This window comes from Macaca mulatta, chromosome 16 (assembly GCF_049350105.2).
Source record: "Macaca mulatta isolate MMU2019108-1 chromosome 16, T2T-MMU8v2.0, whole genome shotgun sequence".
Taxonomy (NCBI): domain Eukaryota; kingdom Metazoa; phylum Chordata; class Mammalia; order Primates; family Cercopithecidae; genus Macaca; species Macaca mulatta.
The window spans coordinates 54,928,366-54,956,150 of record NC_133421.1 but is presented as its reverse complement, the minus strand read 5'-3'; the positions used below and the strand labels follow the sequence as shown (position 1 = coordinate 54,956,150).

Here is a 27,785-nt window from a genome sequence, read left to right as displayed (position 1 = left end):
AGTCTGCTTGCCTGAGGGCCATGACTGAAGTGGTGGCCTTTTTTTTTTTTTTATCCAGTTTGTCCCGTTTCGCCTGCTCCTCCTGATCTTTAATGTAAAAAACCAAAGTTGCCAAGTTCAATAGGGTTTCTAAGTTTTGCTCCGGGCCTAAGGCGGACTTTTGAAGTATTTTCTAATGTCTGCAGCTGACTGAGTGATAAACTTATCCTGTAAGATTAGTTGGCCTTCAGTAGAGTCAGGTGACAGGGAGGTATGCTTCCTCAATGCCTCCCTTAGTCTCTCCAGAAAGGTGGTAGGATTTTCTTCCTTTCCCTGTGTTATAGTGGACATCACTGAATAATTCATAGGCTTCTTCCTAGTTATCCTTAGTCCTTCTAGCACGCAAGTTAGCAAATATCTGCGGCACCAATCTCCATGTTCTGATTCTGTGTCGCAATGAGGGTCTACGCTGGGAACTGCCTGCTGGCCTGTGGGGAATCGTTCTCTTTCCTCTGTTGTCATCCTATCATTGACCTGACTGAGATACCAGAGACCGCCAAACTCTCGGGCTGCAGTTATGGCGGCACTTCTCTCATTTGGGGTTAATGTCTGATTTGGCAGTAACATTATATGTCTCCATGTTAGATCAAAGGATTGCCCTAACCCTTGTAAAACATCAATATAGCCATCAGGGTTATCTGAGAATTTACCTAGGTCTATTTTAATTTGCTTCAAGTCTGAGAGAGAAAAAGGTACATGCACTCTGGCTGGGCCAAATTCTCCTCCTCCCACTGCTTGGAGGGGGCATAATCAGGGAATACTGGCACTCTTGGGTTCATTGTTTACCCCTTTGTCTATCTCCTTTTGGACTGTTTGGGTTGAAGGGGGTTCCTTATTAGTTGAGGAAGGAGTTGGGGGGACGCTGGGGTAGGGAGGTAGACTCTGAGGGCTTCCTGTAGGGCATAAATCACACTTTTTACATAATTGTGAGTTGTCTTTTAATGAAAAGAAAGTTTGTACATATGGCACTTGACTCCATTTGCCTTCTTTTCTACAAAAGAGGTCTAGCTGTAAGATGGTGTTATAATTTATACTTCTCTCAGGCAGCCAGGTTTCTCCTCCTTGAAGAAGATATCGTGGCCAGGCTGTACTGCAGAAGAATGTAAGTTGTTTCTTTCTTAGTGTCTCAGGGTCAAATTGGTCCCAGTTCTTCAGAATACATCTTAGGGGCATTTTTGCCTTGAGGGGAACATTTCCTATCTGAAAAAAGAACATAGGGATGCCAGCACCCCTAGTCATTTTCCGATGAGCATTAGTCCTAGAGCGTCCTCTATGATCCTAATGCTTATTCCTTTCCAGGGTGCATCACCACCCATGGGCCTCTGCTTATCGGATTAGTTACACCCACCGATGTAGCAGTCCTGCACCTGTTTTCCCGCCTTCCTTGACCACAAAGAAAGGGGTCTGGGCTGCTGGATTCTAGTCCTTTACCAGCATGCCCAACATTGCCTTTGTGCTCGAGGGCGAGTCCTAGAGCTGGACTGGGTTCCTGAGTATTTCATAACAACCCAGCTGCGCCATCAAGATGCATTACCATAAACAATTCTTATGCAAATTCGTTTCAGAGAGGGTGTAGGTAACCTTTGGAGTCAGGATTGAGATAGTCTTTTTGATTCTATAAGTACTTTAAGGCTTGGCTGAGTGCAAACAGCTTGTAAGTTTGAGGAGACCAATTATTAGGCTATTTTTCTAACTCTGCTTCCACAAGAGTCTCCCTATCAATTACTGAATGCTCATTGTGGTTTTTTCCTCAATCACCTCGGAGGAACCATCTGTCATCCTGAAGGGAGTTCCTCCTAGGTCTGGTTGGACCTTCGTATGGTAATTAAGATTTAAATCCCCTGTAAGGAAATCTGCTGGGTTAAGGGAATTATCAGTGGTTAGTGTTAAATTACGTTTTTCTAACAGAATAGCCCTATACTTTAAGATTTTTGAGTTAGTAAGCTACCTTTTTGCTTTTTGGACTTAGAATAATTCTGAACTGGTGAGGTGTGCTCACAATGAGGTTTCCTCTAAAAGTTACTTTTCTACTTTCTTCTGTTAGCAAAGCAGTTGCCACTACAGATTGAATGCATTTGGGCCATCTCCGGGTTACTGGGTTAAGGATTTTTGATAGGAAGGCTACGGTTTGTCAGTGATCTCAGTGTTTTCAGCCTACGCCCTTGTTTATACTGACAACAAGGTAGTATTGGAGTGTTACAGGGTCAGGGAGAAGACCTTCAATTATCAATTATAGGTTTTAAATTTACCCTGGCTTTTAAAGGAATACGGCACACTGTTTTGTTTTTTGTTTTTTGTTTGTTTGTTTTTTACTATTCCTGTCTTTTTCTTTCTCTCTCTGACTCCCTTTTTCTCCTCTCTGCCTGTTTCTCCTCTGCTTCTTTCGCCTCTCTACCTGTCTCGCTCTCTGCCTCTGTCTCTCGCCTCTCTGTCTGTCTGTCTGTCTCTCTGTCTCTTTTCTCTTAACCATTTACAAACTTGGGGCCCTGGCAAGGGTGGTGGGGAACAGGTCCCACATAACTGCCCATGTGAAGAGCTGTATGCCTAAATTGGGAGGGACACCAGGGACAAGACTAGCTGCCTAAGGATGCTCACATGTAGAACTTCCTTAGCTCGCTTTGGAGATACAACTTGCTAGAGGAAATGAAAGTCTGAAGCATCAGTACCTAGGAGGCAGGGATCAGAGGAAGTAGATTCAGAGGTAAGGAGAATTTTGGGGCTACACTTTCAAGAAAGTCATGGTCGGGACCCAGAAGGTATGGGTCACAAAGAAAGGTAGGGGCACACGCATGGGTGACTGTTGAGTAGAGACTTCTGGCTGCACAGTGATCTCAACCAGCTAACGCCGGGAGTTTGGGACGACAGCTTTCTGCCTCTAGTCAGCCCTCGGCTTCCCCAAGGAAATTGAAAGCGGAAGCTGGTTCTAGGCAGACGAATGCTCCCAACCCAGAAGGGTTGGGGGTTGTTAGAAAGCCCTTCCCCAGACAGTCTCACACCTGAGTCTTAAGTCCGGTGGCCGTGCTAATCGTTTTTAACCAGCCGACAGGTGCCCGGTATTTTCCTCCAATTCTAAGGAAGGATAGGACAGAATAGCAAGTGAAAGTGGTCCAATATTACTCACCGCTTTGGAAGTCCCTTCATGGTCTCCAAAATGTTACCAGGTCCTTGCTCCCAGAGCTCCCAAGATGGTGGCAGGCTGCTTCCAAGATGGTGGCAAGCCTCGTGTTCTCTGACCTGGGGTTCTTGGCCTCATGGATTCCAAGGAATGGAATCTTGGGCCATGCAGTGAGTGTTTTAGCTCTATTAGAAGCCGTGGGTCACGGAAGAGAACCGTGGATCCCAGTGACCAGTGTTCAACTCGATTAGGACAAACCCGGGCTCTTAGCCATGCAGGAACAATGGCAAACCTTTAGCCCGATCAGGAGCGGCAGTGGGCACCTTGCTGGATCAGGAGCACAGCGGACACCCTGCCAGATCGGGAGGGATGGAAGTCAGTGGTGTGTCTGCAATGGCAGCAAGCAGCAGTGGTGGATGGCGAGCAAAAGCTCAGCTTGAGCCGTAACAAACATGGACCAAAGGAGTGCAGTTGTAAGATTTAATAAAGTGAAAACAGAGCTCCCATACAAAGGGAGGGGACCCAAAGAGGGTAACCCGAGTTTATTTTCAGTTTATGTGAGGTGTTGTTAAAATTTTTGCTCTGTTTTTTCAGCTCCTACAAAAATGTTTGGCTCATTGTATATGCTGAAAAAATAATTCTTGGATTACTTAATTGTTTTCTAAAGTAGTTTTCTCAATTATCATTCCTACTAGTCTTATGTAAGAGTTCTCATTGCTTCATATACTTTAAATTTATTCTAATTATAAAATAGTTTGATGTATTTCTACCATCTTATTTTTTAAATTTCTTTTTGTTCTCTTTTTTATCACTTCTTTTATTCCCCTTTTTGTTGTATTCTTTTGGTTTGATTATATTTGATTATTTGATTAATTGCTTTTGCATTTTACTTTTTACCTCCAACTTGTTTGAAAATTGTCTTCTCTTGCTATTCTTTTAGTGATTTCCTTAAGATTTTAACATGCACATTTAACTTAAAAGTCTAAAGTTAATCAGAATTCCTTTGTACATACAAAGCCCTACAATACATTAATTCTGATCACCCTCTTCTCAATTTATGTATCTATAATTGTCCAATATTTTGGTTTTGGCCTATCTCTGTGTAGTCTTACAAATTATGAATTATTAATATCTTTGTTTAGTTTTATAAATTAGGAATTATTATAATCTTGTAGTCAATGATAGTTTAGATTTGCACGTTTACCATATTCTTTATTCATTGGTCTATTTTGCATTTCTGACATTTTGGGGGGTCATTTTCCCTTTTCTCTAACCCCTTTAAATGTTCTTTTTGTATAGGTTGAGAGAAAACTCTCATTTTTTAATTTTTCTGAAAATATTTTGCCCTCATTTTTTAAAAAGAATTTTATTAGGTATATAATTCTAGGGTCACAGTTATTGTCTCTAAGATTTTTGAAGCTCTTATTTTTATTTTTTCTGGTTTCTGTTGTTGCTATTTTGAGAACTCAACTGTCGCTCTGTCTTTATTTTGTAATGATCTGTCTTTTCACTATTTCTGCTTTTGAAAATATTACCTGTTATTGATGTTCTGTATTTTCACCTTGGTGTATCCAGGTGTTGATTTCTCTTATGTTAGCCTATTTAGGATTTTTCAGGCTTCATAAATCTGCAGATTTATATCTTTTTTAGGTTCTACAAAATTCTCAGCTAGCATCACTTTGAATATTGCCTCTCTTTAATTCTCTTTATTATCTGTTACCAGTTCAATTACATATTTATAGACAGACTCGCTCATCTTCCATGTCTTTCAAGCTTCTCCTTCATATTTTGCATCTTCTTATCTATCTATGCTGCATTTTCAACTCTTTCTCCTATACATTGTTTCTCTGCTTCACTCTCTTCAACCGTCTGCTATTTCACATATTCATTGAGTTTCTAATTTGTTATTGTCTACCTAGTATTGTTATAATATATTGTTCCTCTTATTCTTGATTCACCTTTTTAACTTAAATATGTTAAACATATTCTATGTCTAACTATACAGTAGCTGCAGTCTTTGGATGTCACATCTGTTGTTTGTTTGTATGTATGTTTACTTTTGCTTATGATGTCATATTCCCTCATATGTTGTGATTTTTTTTTTAATTATACTTTCGGCCTGGCGCCATGGCTCATGCCTGTAAGTAATCTCAGCACTTTGGGAGGCCGAGGCAGGTGGATCACCTGAGGACAGGAGTTCGAGACTAGGCTGGCCAACATGGTGAAGCACCGTCTCTACTAAAAATACAAAAATTACATAGGCATGGTGGCATTGGCCTGTAATCCCAGCTACTTGGAAGGCTGAGGCAGGAGAATCTCTTGAACCCAGGAGGCAGGGGTTGCAGTGAGCCGAGATAATGCCATTGCACTCCAGTTTGGGCGACAAGAGTGAAACTCCATCTCAAGAAATAAAAATTTAAAAAATTTAAAAATAAAATTATACTTTAATGAAAAAATGGAATTTTATCTTTGTGAATTTTGAAGCTACTATATGAAACCTTTGGAAAAGATTTACATATGTATGTTTCTTAGACATCAGGAACTACTGGAACTAAATTCCCAGATTGTGATTTTTCAGGCTATAAAACTATTGTACCTATTGTTATAGTTATACACTCTCAGGAAAAATATTTTTTCTTCCACCCAGACCTAAGGAAGACATATTCTGTAACGTCTGTAGGACTTTGTTCTTAGTTTACCATTTTACTGAAAGTGTTCACTATGAGGTTCCAGCATTGTTTGGGTGATTTAATCCTGCCTCCCTGTATTAGGCCTTAGATGCTTTCCTCCTGCTTGCAGGTTTTAGGCCATCAAGAATTAGGAGATTCTTGGGGTGGGCATGGTAGCACATGCCTGTAAATTCAGTGCTTTGGGAGGCCAAGGCAAGAGGATTGCTTGAAGCCAGGAGTTTGAGACCAGCCTGGGCAGCAAAATGAGATTCCATGTCTCAAAAAATTTGTCAAAAATTAACCAGCCGTGGTGGTGCACACCTGTAGTCCCAGCTACTTGGAGACTGAGGGAGGAAGGTCCTTTGAGCCTAGGAGATCCAGGCTGCAGTGAGCCATGATCATGCCACTTCACTCCAGTAAGAGACCCTGTCTCTGTAAATAATCATAATCATAATTTTTTATAAAAAAGTATTAGCATCCATTGTCTTTATGCTCACTTACCTCTGTGTGTTCTTGTGTCTTCATAAATTTTGGTATCTCTCTCTCTCCTAAGCCAATCCAAGCATTTAAGGTGTTTGTGGATGTTATTGTTTATTATTATCTAGTAATTTTTAAAAACTTTTCTGGCAGGATTCCCCCAGGATCTTTTCTGTATTATCAGAAATACATTGTAACTCTCACATAAATTATAAAATATTACTATTGTTTTTAGAAAAAAATGAGGATTTCTTAAAAATGTATCAAACAAAAATGACTCAAGAATAGTTTCACAATATGTATCAAAATTTGAATTTTGCCTATGCTTTTCAGGCAGTAATTCCTCATTTAAGAAATTTTCCCAAGTAAATAATAGACAGGGGCACAAAGATGTATGTGGAAGGCCGTTCACAGTGGCACTGTTTATATTAGTGAAAAATTCATGGCAATCAATAGGAGCTTGATCTAATAACACGTGGTATATTGAAGAGTTATGTTCATTGACATGGAATGCCTTTTTTTCAGTTCTGGAGTGCCTTTTTAAAATAGATTTGTTCATCAATAAAATTCTGAAAGCTTTATATACCAAAATATCAATAGTGGTTATTGCTTGCTAGTGAACTTTCAGATGTAGTTCACTTCTTTCTAGATTGTTTGAATTTCTCTAATCATGAAAACATAAAATATGCAGTATCAAGGCATATATACATTGTTATTTTTTTGATTCTATCCTATTGTTTTCCTTCATTCTTATGGCAAGTCAGAAGAGGTTGTAGGTGAATCCAGTTCAGCCATCTTAGATTATCAAAGATTACAAGGTTATTTTTACTCAACAAATGTTTATTGTTTACTTCCTCTGGTTGAGGCATTATAGTGTTTTGGCACTGTAAAATTGGTGGTAAACAAGACAAAAAGTTATTTCCTGGTCTTTATAATTCATTGTGGTGGAGGAGGTAGAAAATTCAAAAAGCCAGTGAATAACAAGAGTACATATCAAATAATAAGAGTGACAGAGTGACTGGTAGATTATTTCAGATTGGTAGTCACAGAAGAGATCTCTGAGAAGGTGAAATTTAAACTGAGACGTGAAGTGTGAGAATTATGGTGCTAGGGAAAAACATATGAGATATAAGAGAACAGTTAATGAAAAAGTGCTAAGACAGAATGGAGCCTGGACTTTTTTTAAGAAAAACAGAAATGTGTTCCTGGCATAGTGTGATCAAGGGAAAGAGTGGTACTAACGACCTAAGTCAGGGAGATAATCAGATCATTTCTTTGTAGGCCTAGGTGAGGTCTTTGGATTTTAATCTGAGTTCAGTAAAAAGCCATTGAGGCATTTTTATTTTATCTATTTTTTTTTTTTTTTGAGACGGAGTATTGCTCTGTCACCCAGGCTGGAGTGCAGTGGCCGCATCTCAGCTCACTGCAAGCTCCGCCTCCCGGGTTCACACCGTTCTCCTGCATTGAGGCATTTTTAATAGGAAAGTGACCGCTGTGTGTGTATATGTGTTTGTGTGTGTATAATTTTTAACTCTTCATTATGGAAGATTTCAAATATATATCTGGAAAATGATTTTTGCCTAGTAACAACTAAATGCTATAACTTACAGCCATAAATGCTTAACTTGAAGTTTATGAACCCCAGAAATTCTAGATTAAAATTTGCATATATGGCTATTATTCTGGGAGCGGATCCATAGTTCTTAAGGGACTTTCAAAAGTGTCTGTGTAATCCTTGAACAGTTAGGAATAGAACTTCTAATTCTGGCAACATTGTATAATCCAAGAAATCCAGAACCCATTCCTGCCATGAATATAGGATTGAGTCTCCCTTATCCAAAATGTTGGGAGCCAGAAGTGTTTGAAATTTTTGATATTTTCAGATTTTGGAATATTTGCATGTATACCTAATGAGATATCGTGGGAATGGGACCTAAGTCTCAACAGGAAAATTTATATATATGCCTGAGAAACATAGCCTGAAGGTAATTTTATACAATGTTTTAAAATAGTTTTATCCATAAAACAAAGTTTGTATATACTGAACCATCAGAAAGCAAAGGTGTGGACTCAGCCACCCGTGTGGACAATTTGTGGTATTATGTTGGCACTCAAAAAGTTTTAGATTTGGGAGCATTTTTGATTTTGGATTTTTGGATTAGAGATGCTAAACTTGTATATAGAGACAATGAATAAAATAAAGAAGTTTTTAAAATTTATAGTCAAGCTAGGAAGGAAGAAAAAAAAGAAAAATGGAAGAGAGAAGAGGAGGGAGGGAAATCTCACAACAGAAGCGTGTGAGCACTTGTGAGTGATACTGACATCATATGGCTCAAGGAAGGACTCAGATATTGGTGCTCAGTTTTAGCATAGCCTCAGGCCATTTTCAGATGGAATTCTAGAACTGGTATCTTTATTTAGAGAAACACAAGATTCTGCAAGGGCTGGTTGCCGTTTTCCAAAAAAAAAAAAAAAGAATTAGAGAAATGTTCCAACTAGCCCAAGGAAAATACAGATAACCCCAAAGAAAGATGATTGGTACAAATGAATGGACTATTTACAAAAGTAAAAAAACTGATGGCAGTTAAATATATGAAAAGATGCCCTCTGGAAAAATGAAAATAAAGCAGCAGTGAGGTACAATTGCCTACTCATGAAGTGGACAAACATACATAGAGTAATTGTTCACAAAGATACAGAAAAAGAGCTGGGAACTCTCATGTGATACTCATGGGATTGTAACTTTAGAGAGCAATTTGGAGAAACTGAACCTGCTTACATCGTTTAACCTCACAATTCTGCTTCTAGGCATATACACTAGAGCAATTCTAGTGCCACCATATAAGGAGATATGTACAGTGCAGTAGTAGTTAGAGCTTTTCAGCTATATCAGGTTCTCATCCTTGTCAGCCGGTGATAGAATTGTACTTTCCCATCTTCTTTAATAAAGAGCCAATGTGCAGTTCATCATATTTCTTTCATCTCTGCTTTAGCAGGCAGCAAAACTTCTGATGGTGGAAGCTCTGACAGTTAGGGTCCCTAAGTGAAAAATACAGAGGAAGAGAAACCAGCTGACTCAAACTGGATATGTAACATTAGCAAGGAGAAAACGAACCTTTGTCTTTTCTAGGTTACTAAGATTCTGGGGTTAGAGAAACGATGGTGTAACTAGACCATCCTGACCAACAGACACAAGAATATATCAGCATTATTTAAAAGAATAAATGATAGGAGACAGTCTAAATATTCATCAATAAAAGAATGGATAAATTCATGGTAGCATGATTATTATCATTATATGAGGAATACTATATAGTAAGGAAAATGAAGGAACAAGAGCCTCCTACATCAGCCCAAATTTCACAATGTCATGTTTTAGTAAGTTATAGATAGCCGGGCACGGTGGCTCACGCCTGTAATCCCAGCACTTTGGGAGGCTGAGGCAGGTGGATCACAAGGTCAGGACATCAAAACCATCCTGGCTAACACAGTGAAACCCCGTCTCTACTAAAAAAAAAAATACAAAAAATTAGCTGGGCATGGTGGCAGGCACCTGTAGTCCCAGCTACTTAGGAGGCTGAGGCAGGAGAATGGCGTCAACCCAGGAGGCAGAGCTTGCAGTAAGCTGAGATCCCATCACTATACTCCAGCCTGGGCAACAGAGCGAGACTCTGTCTCATAAAAAAAAAGAAAAAAAAAATTAATTTAATTAAAAAAGAAAGTTAGAGATATTACTGTTGCCCTTGTGAAATAAAACAAAGTAGGAGAATACTGTGAATAATTATATGCCATCAAATTAGGTAACCTAGATGAAGTGGACAAATTCCTAGAAAGACACAAGCTACCAAGACTAACTCAAGAAGACATAGAAAAACTAAGCAGACTATAACAAGTAAAAAGATTGAATTAGTAATCAAAAAACTTTGTACAAATAGTACCAACCCATCTCTTGATTTCAGGAATGCAAAGTTGGTTTAATATAGGAAAATCAATATGTTAATAGAATAAAGGACAAAACTACATGATAGTCTTTTTATTATTATTAAAAGCAGATACTTGATTTTTTTATTCTTTTACGTGATAGTCTCAATAGACACAAGAAAAATATCTGACAAAACCTAACACCTTTGCATGATAAAAAATACCCAATAAACTAACAATAGAAAGGAATCTCCTAAACTTCAAAAAGGACATTTATGTAAGCCTACTGCTAACATCGTACTTAATGGTAGAAAACTGGATGGTTCCTTCCTAACATCAGGGATAAGACAAGGATGTCTGCTTTGCCACTTCTACTTTATACTGTGCTGGAGGTTCTAGCCAGGATAATTAGACAAGAAAAAGAAATAAAAGGCATCCAGATTGCAGGAAGAATTAAAACTATCTCTATTCCCACATGATGTGATCTTGTATATAAGAAATCCTAAGGAATCCACCACAATATTATTAGACCTAAAAATGAGTTCAGCAAGTTTACAGTATACAAGATCATATATAAGAAGCAATTGTATTTCTATACACTAATAATGAACAGTGGACAATCTTTTACAATAGCATCTAAAAGAATAAAATATTTAGGAATAAATTTAACAAAAGAAGTGTAAGACTTATATAATTAAAACTACAAACCATCATTGAAAGAAATTAAAGAAGATCTAAATAAATGGAAAGACATGTTGTGCTCATGAATCTATGAGCTTAATTGTTAAGATTGCAATACTCCCCACGTTGATATACAGATTTAATGCAATCTTTATCAAAATATCAGCTGGCTATTTTTCAGAAATGGATAAAGTGACCCTATCCATTTGTAAGAAATGCAAAAAAAGACGGATCCATTTGTATGGAAATGCGAAAGACCCAAAGTAGCTGAAACAGTCATGAAAAAGAAGCTTTTTGTTTTTGTTTTTTTCCCAAGATGGTAGATTAGAGTGGTATTAGCATGTCTGTCCTCCTTGGAAAGACAAAATAGTGTATCGATATTCACACTGTGAACCTTTTCCCAAGAAGCAATGTAGGAGCTTAAAGGAAAATGGAATAAAACCCCAAAACCCTTTGAAAGAAGCAGGAGGCTGCAGCCTACACCATGAGCCAGCCAAAAAACTAAGTCCCAAGAGTGTAAGATGGGTAGAGATATACACCCCCACTGGAGAACCTGGCAGTGTAGCTCACAGGAGAAGGCATTAACCCTACCCAGCACTGGAACTAATATAGGGGGCAGTGGGAAGAGCATAGCGTGCATTTGCAGCCTCCAACATGGACCGAAGGAAGCCATTCCTGATTCTACATTACAGGGGACTTTGTGGAAGTCAGCCAACTAAGTCAGGCAGCAGTTGCAAGTTGAGAGAAACTCCCAACTGAAATTCATGATTTAATCTCAAATGGGGATGAACTGCCTTGTCCAGAACCAGGGGGCAAGTGGGAAGTATGCTGCGGCCTCAGGCAGAGGAGCTTGGGCACCCTGGCTTTGCAGGTAGACTGGAAAGGGTGTGGCCTGAAAGCCTAGGGTTCCTGTCTATGTGAAAGGCTTATGACCTGGGGCAGTTGTGAGTTTAGCTAGCTGGAATTTAGCTAGCTGCTTCTAGCCAACACTGCAAGTGAGAGACCTGCATTGCCAAGTGCATGGGAGCTAGGTGAAGCTTACTGCCATCTGCTACTCCCTACTCCCTGTGTGAACTCTTCTGCACAGCAGAGGCAGCTATGCTCTTAACCTAGAACATTACTGCCGGTGGCCAGAGAACTACTCGCTAAACCCCACAAGGGCCACTGCTTGTCCTTCAGGTGGAGTCAGAACATGGACTTGCCTGACCCAGCTCCCACCTGGCTTTGCCCCTCCACCCACTCTGGTAGCTTAACACGAAGGACAGAAACTTGTGGGAACCCTATGGCCCTTCCTATCACCCAAGAAACCAGAGTACGTCCCCCGGGTATCATAAGGCAAGCATAAAGGAAGTGAAATCATAGACTTTGGAGACTCAGAAGGGGGATGGTGTGTGGGGCAGGGATAAAAAACTACATATTGAGTACAGTGAACACTACTTGGGTAAATAGGTAAACTAAAGTCTCAGACTTCACCATTAATACAATTCATCTATGTAATCAAAAACTACCTATATCGCAAAAGCTATTGAAATTAAAAATTAATAAAGAAAAAAGTTGAACTCACACTTTCTGATTTGAAATATGTAGTAAACCTTACTGTAGAGTGAAAAAAGCAAGCTTTAGAAAACCATCTGCAGCATTTTTATGAAGCTAAAAAACCGGTAAAACAAAATAACATGTTAGGAATACATATGTATGTGAAAAACCATTTTAAAATAAACAGATCAAGAATGATAAAGAAGAAATCAATAGTTCAGAATTCATTAGTATGGTTACCTCTGGTGAAATACCATATCCATATTGTGGTATGAATCCAACAGTGTTCACAGTTTTATGCTGCTTAAGTGGATTCATAGGTGTTTTACTGTCCTACCTTAAAACTCATGTTTTTTTACATATATGCTTTTAGTATATACCAAATATTATATAATAAAAAATTCATGGGAATATTAAATCAAATATATGATAAGTCTTACCTCTGGGAATAAGTTCAAAAGGGGTTTTTATAATGTTTTGGTTACATTCAAAAACTGAAGTAAATATAGTTGAGTGCTAAGCTTTAATAAAGCAAGATAGTAGATATCTATTACTTTATTATAGTATTTTCTATAACTGCTGTATTAATATTTTATAATTTTTTTAAAAATTCAGATAATTCCTACAGCTGCTAAAGTCATTGGCATAAAGCAAAAAGCACTAGCACTTTGTAACACTGTGTTCCATAGTGAAAAATTGTGTGCACTCTAAATGATTATCAGAAGAACGCTTTAAAAAAAGTTCATTTCAACAGTGTACAATTATGAATTTTAAAAAGCATGCAATGTTTGTAAAATGTACAGAATAGAAAGACATGATATATTAATAATTATTAACACCATATATAGTGTGACAATTTTTACAAAAAATTCACAATTTATATAAATTTATAGGTACTATATTCATAGAAAAAACCCTGAAAAAATAGATACAATTGTTAATACAGCAATTGTCTTTGGAGCAGTGGTTCTCAAGGGCAGAGCTGCAGTGTTTCTTCTTGTGACACTTGGCAATGTCTGGAGACATTTTTGTGTGTCACAGCTGGAAAACAGAGACCAAATTCAAAATCAGTAAAGATACTTCTTAAAACCTCATGTATGAAAATTTAAAACATATTTTAAATAATTTATGAGTCAAAAACATTGCTAATAAACATGTAAATGATGTTTAATTGCATTTGTAACTAGGAGAATTCAAATTAACAAACAACATACTATTTCATATACAACACTGACAAAATAAAAGAGTGGAAACAGCAGGTGCTGTTAAGAATGTAGAAAAATAGGAATGCTTATTCACTACTGGTGTGAATTGATGAAGCCAATTTGGAGAACAATTCCACAATATCTAATAAAATTGACCATATGTCCCCTGTGGCTTAGCACTTCCTTTTCTAGGGATATAATGTAGAGAAATTTTCGTATATTTATACAAAGAGGCATGTATAATCTGTAATTTTTAAAAAAGCAAATTGGAGTAGTTATAAAAGCCTGTTAATCAGGGAATGGATAATAAATTACAATAAATTTATACAATGGATTACTATTCACAGTTTAAAATAAGTGAACTAGTTTTGCAGACAATATTGAGCAATTATGAAATCACAAAATTGAGATAAAAATAAAAATAATTTGTAGAGTTACTCTTTTAGATTATACTCTTGATGTGAAACCTTAAATGCACAAAATAATAGTAAATATTATTGGGGGATACTTGCTTACATAGTAAACGTCATTAAATTAGGACTAGGAAGAATACTTAGGATAGTACTTCCTGCTGAGGAACAATTATAAAAACTTTTAACCAAATATATAGTTTTATTTATTGAAAATATATACATAAATTTTAAGTACATATTAACGACTAATTGATGATAGTGAGTATATGGGTGTTCTTTGTATTATTCTTTTTTGTGTTTATATTTGAAACATTTTTATAACTGAAGAGAAAAACATACAGAAGGTAAAAATCATTATGCCATGTTATACAATGCAAATACTTGACTGCAAGACAAGCAGATGATGCTACACTAAGCTCAGGAATCATTTTTGAAAGAATCTTTCCTGAGATTATTCCTCCATTCTTCATTGTTCCCAAATTGTGCACTTACAAATTAACCAGTTGCTTTGTATATTAATATACCCTATACATACTTCTACTAAATTACATGTTTTACTTATTTCTTTACAGTTGTTCTCACCCTAGAGACCATAAACTCTTTGGGGTGAGAGACTATATTTCATTTATCTATCAGCTATGCATAGTTTAGTGGCTAACAAATAGTAGGCACCAAATAAATTATTTGATGAATGAAATACTAAATGATTAACAAGATTCTAAAGGAGGAAGAAATATGTAAGAGATAATTACCAATACTAAACTTTGCCTACATTTTAGTTTTGATGTGATCGACACTATATATGCTCTTGCCATATCCAATAATAGGACATCCAATCAGTCCCTTTGCGTTAGTTAAGATTAGATTTTGCTATGTATAACTGGTGAACTCAAAATAACAGTGGTTTCCTTTAGAAATTTCTTTCACACCAAAAAGAAGCTGAAAGAAGGTAATCCAGGGCTGCTGTGGAGGTTCCAGAGTGTCAGGGACCATGTTCCAATTATCTTTCTGTTCCACCATCTTTACTGAGGTACCACGTGAACCAAAAGAACTGCTCAAATTCCATCAATCCCTCTTTCTTTCCTTCCTTTCATCTTTTTTCTTTCTCTTTCTTTCTCCCTTATTAATCCGAATAGACAAGAAGTGCTTACCCTGACTTTTGAAGGAGACTTCCTAGTAGTACTCTATGGCACTTCCCGTTGTATCTCATTGGCTAGTACCTAGTTAGTGGCATGGCTGCTTGGAGATGTACAAGGGGCTGGGAAATGTCTTTTAGCTGCATGGCAGTGTTTTCAGCCGAAATTGTGGTTGGTTCGGTTACTAAGGAGCAAGGAGAGAATGGACATTGGAATACAATTAACAGTCTCTGAATTTTTAATCACTAATGGATACCAAAAGGAGAAAGAGCTTTCCCTTAAGGGACGAGCCTGATGAAAGAGAGAAGTAAGTGGCAGAGAAAGCTTTTTAGTTTAATATTTGTGTAATCCCCAACAAGCCAAAAATCAGAAGATTTTATGTTGAACCTAATTCCTATCAACTTCAGTTTTGCTCTCAAAGACAAGATATTAACCAAATATAATTCATGTTTTAGAGTGTCACTTGTAAATCTGATGTGGTAGGATTCTTTTGCCATTTTACTTCTGCCAAATCATACAAACTAAGAAATAGTTTGATTTTTGGTTATAGGATAATGTCATAAATTTGGTGTTAGCCAAAGTGCTAGTCTTGGGGAAAAAGTGAGGTAGTAGTAAAATCAGGAAGCTAATATTTTATAGGCACTTAATCCATAGTCAGCCGACTTCCCTAGGGTGTTTAATCCTGGTCAACTCTTTCTGGTATTGATTATATTCCCTGGGTTGTAAAGTTTGTAATGAAAAATTTTATTCTTTGGAGATTTGAAAAATTGCTTTTAATGAGTTCTCTATCTTGCAGGCTCTAAATTATCTTGGTATTCAGCCCACAAAGGAACAACACCAAGCCCTGAGACAGCAAGTACAAGCAGACTCAAAAGGGACAGTGTCTTTTGGAGGTAATATTAGGTTTACTGTGTTGTATTATCACCGAATCATCACTCAAGAGTTATTGTGACACATTTTCATTAAGAGTGTTTGTTCTTTAGAAGGAGAGAAGGAAAAGTAAAACTACATCCATTTCAAGTTTCTTAATCAGTACCCCAAGAACTCAGCTAGAATTACTGAGCTGTCAGGGTCAGCAGAAAGAATTTTATTAGGACCTAAACAGCTCTAAACTATCATCATTCTATCATATTCTTTTTATTTTTAATTTATTGCATAAACATTGCTTTAGTAATAACAAAAGAAAGAGTACAAAATATGGAAGTTCTAATTTCACTACTGTGAGGTTCCTTCTAATCCTTTTTCAGCTAATATCATGTAGTAAATATATTTATAATGCTACATAATTACAGTCATCCCTCGCTATGGGAGGGGAATTGTTTCCAAGACGCCTGCATATACCCAAATCCAGCCATACTCAATCTCGTAGACAGCCCTGCAGAACCCACATATAGTAAAAGTTTACCCTCCATATATGTGGCTTCTGCAACCGGCAAATACTGTATTTTTGATGCATTTGGTTGAAAAAACTTGATGTATAAGTGAACTTGTGTAGTTCAAGCCTATGTTGTTCAGGGATCAACTCTATTCTTATTAAAGATACCATAATGTACCACTTAGTTGTTGTACTATAATATTAAGGCTTTCTACTATTGTGAATTTTGATTGTTTCTTAGTAGCTGATATTACAAATCTGTATTTATCATCATTGTGAATGTAGCTGTTTTTCTTTCTTTTCTTAAGCCTAATCCTCACAAATGGTTTAGACTTTTGATATATACTGGTAAATTGTTTTTCAGAGATATTTTGCAATATATTTGTTCTACCACCAGTAATGTTTGAATGTAACACGTTTTATCTTCTTGTCACTATTAAGTATTTAATTTTTTCTTGTATAGTAGATGTAACATTGTATCATTTATAAAGCATCTGTATTGCTAAAAAGAAAATTGACCTTTTGGTTTTTAAGTGATGATAAAAAGATATTTTTCATCCCATCTCCACTTGAAAATCATCCCAAAATAATCATGAAAATAAGAAACAGAAAAACATATACAACTAAAACCACAATATCTAAGGACAGGAAAATGGGTGAGGAAAGTAAACAAATTTGTGAGCAGAGGTAGGTAAAACCCAAGTGTGTGAAGATAGAGGAAAATCACAATGAGGAACAAGTTGATTTGACCCTAAAATGATTTAGGAATTGAAGACATTAAGTACTTCTGGAGACTGAGTTTTTAGGCAGGATATTGAAACAGAATTGTTGGAAATCTTTATAAGGAGAATTATGCATGCTCTTTTCTGCCCTTTCTTAAGTAGTCCGGCATCTACCACGCTACACCTCCGGGGAAAAAGAAGTATATTCCTTTGAGAAATTAAACCAGAGATCATGGACCCATAGTTGCCAGCAGCAAGGGAGTTTGTGGAGTATATAGTGAGTCATCACTCGTAATATGCATCCAGATTGCTCAGGGAACTTTGCCGCCATGTTTATTACTATAGGCAGAAGACTATAGTATTCTCTCTGAAGAAGTGAACAAAAATGTCAGCTGGCCACCAGATTTCCCTGTAGTGAAAACTGCCAGTTGACAAAGCAAGTTACACACACAAAATTTCCAACCAACTTTTTTAGTGCCCAATTCTTAAATATGAACTCATAGTCAAGAGTCACCAGAGATTTGGAGAAATCCTCCAACATAAAAGTATAGAACCCCAAACTATCAGACAAACAGAATAAAGGAACTTAGAAAAAAAGAAATACAGAAGCACAGAAGAGAATTTCAGGTAGAAGGCCAGGAGCAGTGACTCATGCCTGTAATCCCAGCACTTTGGGAGGCCAAGGTGGGTGGGTCACCTGAGGTCAGGAGTTCAAGACCAGCCTGGCCAATATGGTGAAACCCTGTCTCTACTAAAAATACAAAAATCAGCTGGGCATGGTGGTGCATGCCTGTAATCCCAGCTACTCAGGAGGCTGAGGCAGGAGAATCGCTTGAACCTGGGCAGTGGAGGTTGCAATGAGCCACAATCGTGCCACTGCACTCCAGTCTGAGTGACAGAATGAGACTTCATCTCAAAAACAAAACAAAACAAAACAAAAAATTCAGGCAAACTCTCATAACATCCTTAAAAAGATAAATGAAGGTAATGCAACCATGAAATAAAGTAGAATGTTGTAAAACAGGAACAATCAGAGAACATTTAAAAGAATTCTTGGAAATTAAAAATACAGTAGCCAAAGTGGAAAATATTTGAGGATACATAGATAAGTAAGTTACTCTTCATGTCAGAAGAAGCCTATGAACTGTTCTTTTTCCTATTTAACCTGTCTTAGCCTCAATTTTTTTCATCTGTAAAATTGACAGGATAAGAGGACCTACCTCAGAAGACTGTTGGGAGGATGAAATTGCTAAGCACCATGCCTGGCATACAGCAGCTGTTACATAAACATTAGCTGCTGCTATTAATAATTGCTATCAAACCTCAGGTTCTTCCAGCTAGAAAAGCCATAAATCATAATATTATCATATGTTTCAGAAAAAGTTCTACTTATAATACAAGGGTTGAAAAACTATAGGTCCACGCTATATATTTGCTTTATTATTATCTTAACTGAATTATTAATTTTAGCAAAGTTAACTGAAGTAAGTTCAGACCAATTTGTCTCTTACTTCTTATTTGGACTACATTTACCTATCACTTCAGTCAATACTATTTTAAGATAATTTATGCAGGTTAAATTTGAAACATTAGCAACTTCATACAGAATAAAGTAAGATTTAGAAGGGGTTAAATGCTATGTTCTTACTTAAATGTGTTCCATTTTAGATTTTGTCCAGGTTGCCAGAAACTTGTTTTGCTTGCAGTTGGATGACGTAAATGTTGGTGCACATGAAATTTCCAATATATTAGATTCACAGGTAGAGTATGCCCTATAGAATTGCTTTGACACGTATAAGTCACAAGTCTTGAATGTTATATGTCATATGTGTAGGCTTTTTTCACTTAAAAATAGCAATAATACATGTTTCTTGCATAAATATATAAATACAAATCAATTTAAAATCAAAAGTAAAAGTTCATCCTGATCTTCATTCTCCTCTCTCACCAGCTTCTTGTGCTACTCCCATACCTAAGTTTACCAGTATTGGCAATTTGATATGTGGAAGATACGTGCTGTAACTAGCTAGCTAGACAGACAGATACCATGTGTGCATGTGTCCATTCTAATCTGTTTTATCTCTCTATAATATATACACAGAAAAGCACCTATATAATGTGTGTATATACTATGAAATTTTATAGTCTAAACCATCCTTATTAGCATCAGATCAAGAAACATAAAATTAAATAAATACATTACCAGATGCTCTCCTGCCCCCAGGTTCCGTTTTGATTGCTAGTAACACCCCTGTACCCCTACAAAAAATTGGGTAACTACTCTTTTACCTTCTAACAATGTAGATTGGTTTTGCTTCTTTTTGTGCTTTACATAAAATGGAATTGTGAAGTCTATTTGCTTCAATCATGTGTTCTATAGAAGTTTGACATTTATATTATTGAATATTTTAGTCCTTTTCAATGTGGATTTTTGGTAGTATTATCCTCTTAAGGACCTCCTTCTTAATTTATGTTCTATATAATTTGTATATTTAATTAACTAAAAAATTCATTCTTATTTATGCAAGGCAAACCACTTGTTTTTGTTCCACCATCATTTGTTTAAAAACCCATCTTTTTTTAAACAATTTAAACATTTAACAATTTAAACATTTTAAACAATTTAAACATTTTTGCCTTTGATTTGAAATGCAAACTTTATCATATACTAAATTTCTATCTAGATACACAGATCTGTTTCTATATCTACCATTGGAATGTTTTTTACCTTAAAATTGACTTAGTCTTATGATATAGTTATAACAACTTTTCATTGGTTGATTTTTGTTTGTTTGTTTCCAGTGATTAAAATCATTGGATATATAAATATATATATATTTTTAAAAGAAACCTGTTATTATACAATTCTTCTAAATGTTACCAATAGAATCTATATACTACAGTATTTTATACCCATAGCCATCTATTTCAAAGAAAATTCATGCATTATCCTTTTATTCTCAAAACTTTTTCTTTCATTTTCTCTGTTAGCTCTTATTTCTGTTCCGTATAGACCTGGAATCTCATCCTGATAACACATAATTGTATGCTTGGGAAATGATCACCCTGTCATTTTGCTGCAAAAAAAAAACTTTAAATGAATTAAAATGATTTGTTTTATTTTCCTATGTTTATAAGGCTTTACAAATTAAAATTTTCTCCTGTATTGAATTATAATTATACTTATTATTGGTACATAATTAATCAATAAAATTAGAAATATGACATAACTTTTGATCAATTTTTATGAACATAATATTAAAAATATAAATCTATATTTTAATGGGATGAAATAATTATTTTCATGCCAGCTGTATCCCTTATGAAATTACCATATTTACCTGGGAATTTCTGGACTCTATTCTGGTGGTTTCTTGGTTCCATAAGTCTTAATATCTGATAAGATGTTCTCCTATCTTGTTTATCTTATTTACTTACTTTTAATTGACAAATAATACTTTTATATATTTATTATGTACAACATAATTTAGAATATGTATACATTGTGGAATGGCTCAATTGAGCTAATTAACATATGCTTTACCTCAAATAATTTATCTTTTTTTATAGTGAGAACACTTAAAATCTACTCTAGCAATTTTCAAAATGCAATACATCATTATTAACTATAGTCACCATGTTGTACAATATATCTCTTGAAGTTTTTTCTGCTGTCTTATGGAAATGTTATGTCCTTTGACATCACTCCAAACTGCCTCCCAGACCCCTGCCATTCTTTTAAAATATCGCTTTGGCTAATCTTCAGTCTTATCTTGTCCATATGAGTTCCATGAAAAATCTTGCTCTATTGAATTTATACATTATTTTGGGAAGAATCAACATCTTTATAAATTTAAGTTTCTGTGAACATGTTATGGCTCTCATGTATTTATGTCTGCTTTGATGTCAATGTATTTTACATATTTTTTAATTAATTATATTTTAATAATCTAGTTACCTTACACTTTTTGTTGCCATTAAAATTAATGGTACATTTTAAAAATTTGTTCATTTTAAATTTATTTGGTTATATTTAAAATAAAATTAATTTTTATATATTTACCTTATATCTTACAACCTTGTTATACCCATTTTCTTTTTATTTTCCAGGAAGTCTTCAACATTTTTTGTTCTAATGATCCCCTTTCTGAATTGCTAATAGTCTTATTAACTTAGATATTTCTTTATTTTTGTTTCTGTTTTCAGTGATACTTTTAAATAAATAATACAGTCAGTCAAGTTCTTTGAATGCTGCTAGAAACCCTAAATTCAAGCGGGAGAATAGATGTGTTACATGTTTTTAATAACTTTTAGTTCAAGTTTAAAAACAAAAATTACACATTTATTTCTTGGACATATTTAGAGCTCTACTGTTTTCAGGTGATACCCTTTATTGACAGGAAGTTTGAATACTGTTTATTATTAATTACATAATTTCAAATTCCAGAAACACAGAGTATATAAGTATATGATTAATTTATTGAACAAATAAATCTGACCGCTCATTTAAAAAATGATGCATGTCACTTTTTTTAATGTTTCAAATCACTTTGTTCTCTTTTGTAAGCAGTCTCTTTTGCTGCTAAGCATGTTGCCCATTGCAGTCACCCAAAGATCTGGTTGTTCTATAACCCTCAGGAGAGTACCCAGTTCTCCCAGCATGAAGCACTGATTTATCAGAACTAATTTTGTAGCATTTATTCAAAGAGAACTAAAGCTGTATTCAAGTAGCAGAGTTTTCATTCTGCTGATTCAGGTGTTGTGTATTTATCTACCTAATGTTGATGGCAGGGAGCATCGTTTTTTACTGCCAAACAGTTCTCAGAGCTGCCATGCTCATTTTTTATGTGGAAGGCAAAGATAGTTGGGTAATTTACAACATGCCAATGAAGTGGCAATTCAGAGTATTTTTTGTGAGCAAGCAAATCTTTTTTAGCAGCTGCAAATGGATTGTCATGCTCCAAGTTAGCAATTTATTTCCTCCTTACCAATTAATTTTAGGGCAGATAAGAATGTTTTTATAGTTTGGAAGTTGTTGGGATTAAAAAAAAAAAAAAGAATGTGTTAACCTGTGATACTTTGACAGCAAAAGCAAAGTGCTAATGGCAATTGTGCAAGAGTCAATAATTCCAGACATGTCAATAATTCCGATATGTCAATGATTTCCAATTCGTGGCTTCAGATCAAAATGTTGTGTAATAGAATTGTATTAATTTTGTATTGTATTTTTTCACTTGAGTCCACAATAAGAAAATGTACTTTTTCACCATACTTACATATATAACTGAAGCAAAAGCCTGTCAAAGCATTAGTTACCTTTTCTATGTACATTGCATTCTTATTTAATATTCACTTGTATTTCATTAAAACTTTGGTTTCACGTTCACTAATGGGTAATGTAACAGTTCAAAGAAACATTATAAAAATCACGATTACTGTCATGTGGCTCACCATACAAAATTACTGATTGTTTTGCAGTGTAATTCCCTACTTTTTTGAGTTCAAAAGCAGTTTAGTCCCCCATCTGAAGTATGTCAATCAGTCTGTAGTTATAGATGCCAACTGTCTATGAGGGTGGGAAATTCCACTATGGTTACCCCCTCAACCATCTCAGTTTCACAAACAACAGGGCTGGGTCATTTTGTTAGGCATACATGTCTTTCACTCATATGTTTTCTTTTTTTGGCTAATAAAGATGGCTTGTCTTTCTTAATTTATTTTTTAAAACATTGTTACTGAAATCTAATATATACAAAATAAAGTACAAAAATGTGAAGTGTACAATTTGATGAATTTTTATTATGTATCTCAAGTGGAATCACCACTCAAAAGGCTCCCTCAGGCCACCTTCCCAGTCAACCACCACTTTCCCACCTTTACATTGGAACCAATATTTTGACTTATAACAACATAGATTATTTTTGCCTTTTACTGAATTTCATAATAAATAGAATTATAGAATTTGTACTCTTTTGTAACTTGCTGCTTTTGCTCATTATTTTGTCTGACTTATAAAATCTCTTGAGATGCTATCTTTTAAGTAGGAATTGCTGAGTCAGTTTAAAATCAGTCCTACTTTTGTTTGTTTGACAACTTTTGGGTTTGGAAGAATATGACATTTAGAACCAAAAATATAATTATCTTACTGTGAGTCTAATCATCATTGCTACATTACAAAATTCACACAGTGCTACACCTGCTGCTGGCACAAGGTTATATGCAGAAAGGGCAAGGCTGGAGCCCACATTTAGCAGTACTCTAAACTTAGCAATAGCAGAATATAGTCCATCTTAGTATGATTTTACCAGACTAATCAAGTACTGTATCATGAATGGATTATCTTAAAATTATAGACAGAACACTAAATTCCCTAAAATAGATTTTCACAGTTTGGGCTCTTGTTAAGTCAATTTAGTGTTCTGCGACTACCCTTAAACAAGTGAAATAGAACAAAATGGAAAATATCAAACTGAACTGTATATGATAAAACTGAGTAATGTTTCACTTATACTGGATCATAATATGTACATATTTCTCACCATGTATAGCAGTAAATACTTTGTAGCCACTTCCCTAACAAAAACACAAAATATATATTGAACAACTGCAGTGTGCATGTTTTATGTTCACATGTTATTAAGATAGATAAAACTTGGCCTACATATTTTAAGGAAAAGTCATGTGCCCCAATAATTATAGTAAGAAAAGCTGCATTGTGTGGCAAGGCCGTAAGAGTAATAAAGCTTAGAACATTCAGAAAAGATTCATAACAGTTGGCATTTGAGTAAATTTTGAGGGATAAGTAGGATTTTATGTACTCAAGAGGTGAGTAGGGAGTGATCAAAGTATTAGCATAAACAGAAAAATTAGAATGTAATGCACACAGAGAGTAGTCTACTTAAAAAAAAAAAGATAATTGGGTTCATTCAGGTGACAGAAGTTATGCCTCAAAGGGTAAATGTTAAATTTAGAAGTCTGTACTTCACTCAGTAGTCCGTGAGGAGCCATTAAGGAAAACAGTTGAATGACAAAAGTGATATTTTAGAAAGAGGAATCTTATGTGTGGTTATCTAGGAAGGGAATGAAAGTGGTGGTAGGTAGTCTAGACAGAGGACTATAGAAATAATCCAAATAAAGATAATAAAAAACTAAAGTATAGTGAAGGTGGGGAGAAAAGAAAGGAAAGACATGATAGATCTAGATTACTTACCAAAAACAACAACTGCAACAAATATATCATCAGTAGGACTTGCTGACCCTTTGGACATGAGAACTAAGGAAGAGGAACGAATGGAAAAAAAAAAAAAAAAAAAACAACTCCAAAGTTTTGGCTAGGATAACTAAGAATATGATGGTACAGGTAGCATTAATAGAAGTAGGGAAATAAGGAGAAAGCCTTTTTCAAAGTACAGACGGTGACAGGTTGTGTTTTAGAGAGATTTAAGAAGCTGGCAAGTACAAATAACCAAAGGCCACTGGAAATTAGGAAGTAGACACTGGGAAGGAATTCGGGGATATTTTGGAAAGTGATAGTCGAAGCATAACAGTGAATGTGCTCACTCAGAACTTGTAGGGAAAAAGGAGAAAAGGAACAAACTTTGGGGAACCTCCCAAACCCCCTTTCTCCATTTAAGGAGTAGACATGAAAGTAACTCATTGGGAATAGCCTAAATGTGCAGAAGGCTGGGTGAGATATTAGGATATCACAATCTAAAGATGATAAAATTTCAAGGAAAAAAGCCTTCAATACTGTTATATATAACAAAGAAGAAAGTTGGTTGGGGTAATTTTCTTTGTCACATGGCAGTTTTATTGGTGAAATTGGAAGTAATCATTTTAGAAATATGGGAATGAGAGGAAAGATGTATGAGCCAGATTATAAGAAGTGAAAGGAATGAGCAGAGAAATGGAAGGAGAAAAGAAGATACCCAGAAATTTTTAGGTGAATAGGATAGTAAAGTCACACACACTTTTATAAGGAAAGGAGGTAATTGAATAGGTCTCTAATGGAAGGCCTTATCAATAAAATTAGACTGACACTGAAGTTAACTGTTTTGTAACTGTTTCTGTTTAAAATGAATTGAGATTAGGGAATATGGCCAACAGAATAGCAGTTATCCAGAATTGATACAAGTCAAGTAATTTAAAATATGATGGAGCAGCAACAGTAAAAGGAGAGGTGAAGTCAGACCTAATCAGCACAGTCCAATGACCTATAGTATGTATTTCTTGACATCTCCAGAAGGAGATTCTAGAAAGCAGAGTAGAAATGATTTGCAATGTTATTTACCAGCTGTTGCAAAGTTCAGGGGATCCAAGGATCACAAATGATATTGTGAGAACCAGACAGAAAACAGATGTGGAAGGTTAAGGAATATAAATTTCAGTAGTTAGTGATAGATTCTGAAAACAGGCATCTGTCTGGAATTGTTGCTGTTAAATAACAACAATTCATTTGCTGCTTCCTTAGCTGAAGTATATTTGAATGGAACTGTATAAAAGAAGTCATTGAACACAAAGGGGCTTTTCAAAGAATTCACAAGGAACATTCATGGCCAATTCTCTGACTGCAAGTTTTTGCTGCACAGTCCAAAATAGCAGTGGGATCATAAAACATTTTTTTAATTCATAGTTTGTTCTATGACTATTTAGTCTAGGCTTTGCCTCTCGAAATAGTACCATGGATTCTTTTATGCATGATTTACCTCCATGATGTTAAGTTCAAAAGTTTATTATCACATCCCTAAAATCCCAATCTATAATTTCTCTTAATAAATTATTTTAGCTCTGGTATCTAAAATGTTAGACTTTTTTTTTTTTTTTTTTTTTTTTTTTTTAAAGACATGGTCTCACCCTGTCATCAGGCTGGAATGCAGTGGTGCAATCTCAGCTCACTGCAGCCTTGACCTCCCGCCCACCTCAGTTTCCTGAATAGCTGGAACTACAGGAGTGCCCCGCCATGTCTGGCTAATTTTGTTTACTTTTTGTAGAGACAAGGTCTCATTATGTTGCCCAGGCTGATCTCAACCTCCTGGACTCAAGCAATCCTCCAGCCTCAGCCTCCCAGTGTGCTGGGATTACAGACCTGGGTCACTGCACCCAGCCTTATTTAAACTTTTGAATCCTCCTTATTTCACTTCTTAGAATGAAAAAATGGAATAGGCCATATGAATGCTGAGTAGCAACACTGAGTTTCCCAGATTGTGTTTTGTATACTTTAGTTCCATGAGCTAGTATAAAAATAAATAAATGAAGGCAACAGGGTGATGAGGTTAGGGGTTTGTAGTATGGTGAAATTACTGAGGAAACATGACAAGTTATTATACTTTTTTTTTGGCAATTCAAATGCTCATTGGCATATTAAGGCTGTTGGACGCCATGTAGGAAGTAAGATTAATTTTTTTCTAAAGCATTGACAACTACCACCATCACTACCACTCAATTTTGCTTTTACACAAAGCCTGTTAATATCCTTTGGAACACACTCTGGGAAATATTATTACATTTTAAAATGTGTTCAAAATTATTCTAACAATTAGGAATGAATTCTTATGAGTGTGTGTATTGAGTACTTCTGAGAGAGCAGAGTAACAGAACCATGAAGAATGTAGATCATATAAATTATTGGCAATGTCCATAGATACCCAAAAGCTAATGTGACAGACCAAAAAGAACCAGTGATGTTCAGGGAAATAAATTCTCCCCAAATAGGAAGAATAACTCCTACTTTTGTTATTCTAGAGTTTGGAAAGCAAATATGAGTTTATTACATCTATTCCACCATGTTTTTTGTTGAATCTTTAGTAAAAATCAGAGACTATATTTGTGGGACTCTTGGAATGGCCATTTGTTAGCTGTGAAACCTTAGGCAAGTTATTAACATTTCTGAGCTTGTTTCTTCATCTGTAAAATGGAGACAAGGTGATTGATATTAAATATATACAGTCCTTAGTAATACATCTGCACATACAAGTTTCCAGTAAGTGATTGATATTAATTATTTTTATTATTTTTTTTCTACTCCACATTCGCTTCACCTATCTAAAGGGCCCTGCTTTAAGCCCATGCTTACATAACAACCACTTTCTCCACTTAATCTTTTAAATTCTATTTTCTTTAGTTGTTATAGCTTCCACATAGGAGATGGCTGTAAACTTGGATTTTTATCTCTGATTAGACTGTCGTTGTTTTTTACATTATAATTGATGGTCAAAGACATCATGCTAGATATAAGAGAATTGGTCATCTCTGCTATTTTTTGTTGTTGTTATTCACTTGTGCATAAATTATTAATATTATCTTCAATCTACAATTTCTGTGTAGGAATCTTTTTAAGCCACTTGTCTGTTGCATTACATTTCACTTAGTTAAAACCAGATACATAATTGATAAATATACTTTACTAGGCTCATGTAAACCATCTGATTTATAATGTACAGCATTTTGTTAGCCTTAGATACCATGCTATTAGAATGAATATATTTAGGGAATAGTTT

The 27,785-nt window shown here is 35.4% G+C and overlaps 1 protein-coding gene across 4 annotated transcripts in view; it reads left to right on the top strand.

The window, feature by feature from the left end:
- The window catches only part of STXBP4 (syntaxin binding protein 4), a 200,911-nt gene that overhangs the window by 45,892 nt on the left and 127,234 nt on the right, over positions 1-27,785 (top strand). For all 4 annotated transcript variants that reach the window (XR_013406489.1, XR_013406488.1, XR_013406490.1 and 1 more), the window contains exons 9-10: positions 15,989-16,085; positions 18,958-19,049. Coding sequence is in view for 1 of the 4 variants with exons in the window: in XM_001102767.5 (XP_001102767.3) it covers positions 15,989-16,085; positions 18,958-19,049 (189 nt within the window). In the remaining 3 variants the exon portion in view is untranslated. The remainder of the gene's footprint in view (positions 1-15,988; positions 16,086-18,957; positions 19,050-27,785) is intronic.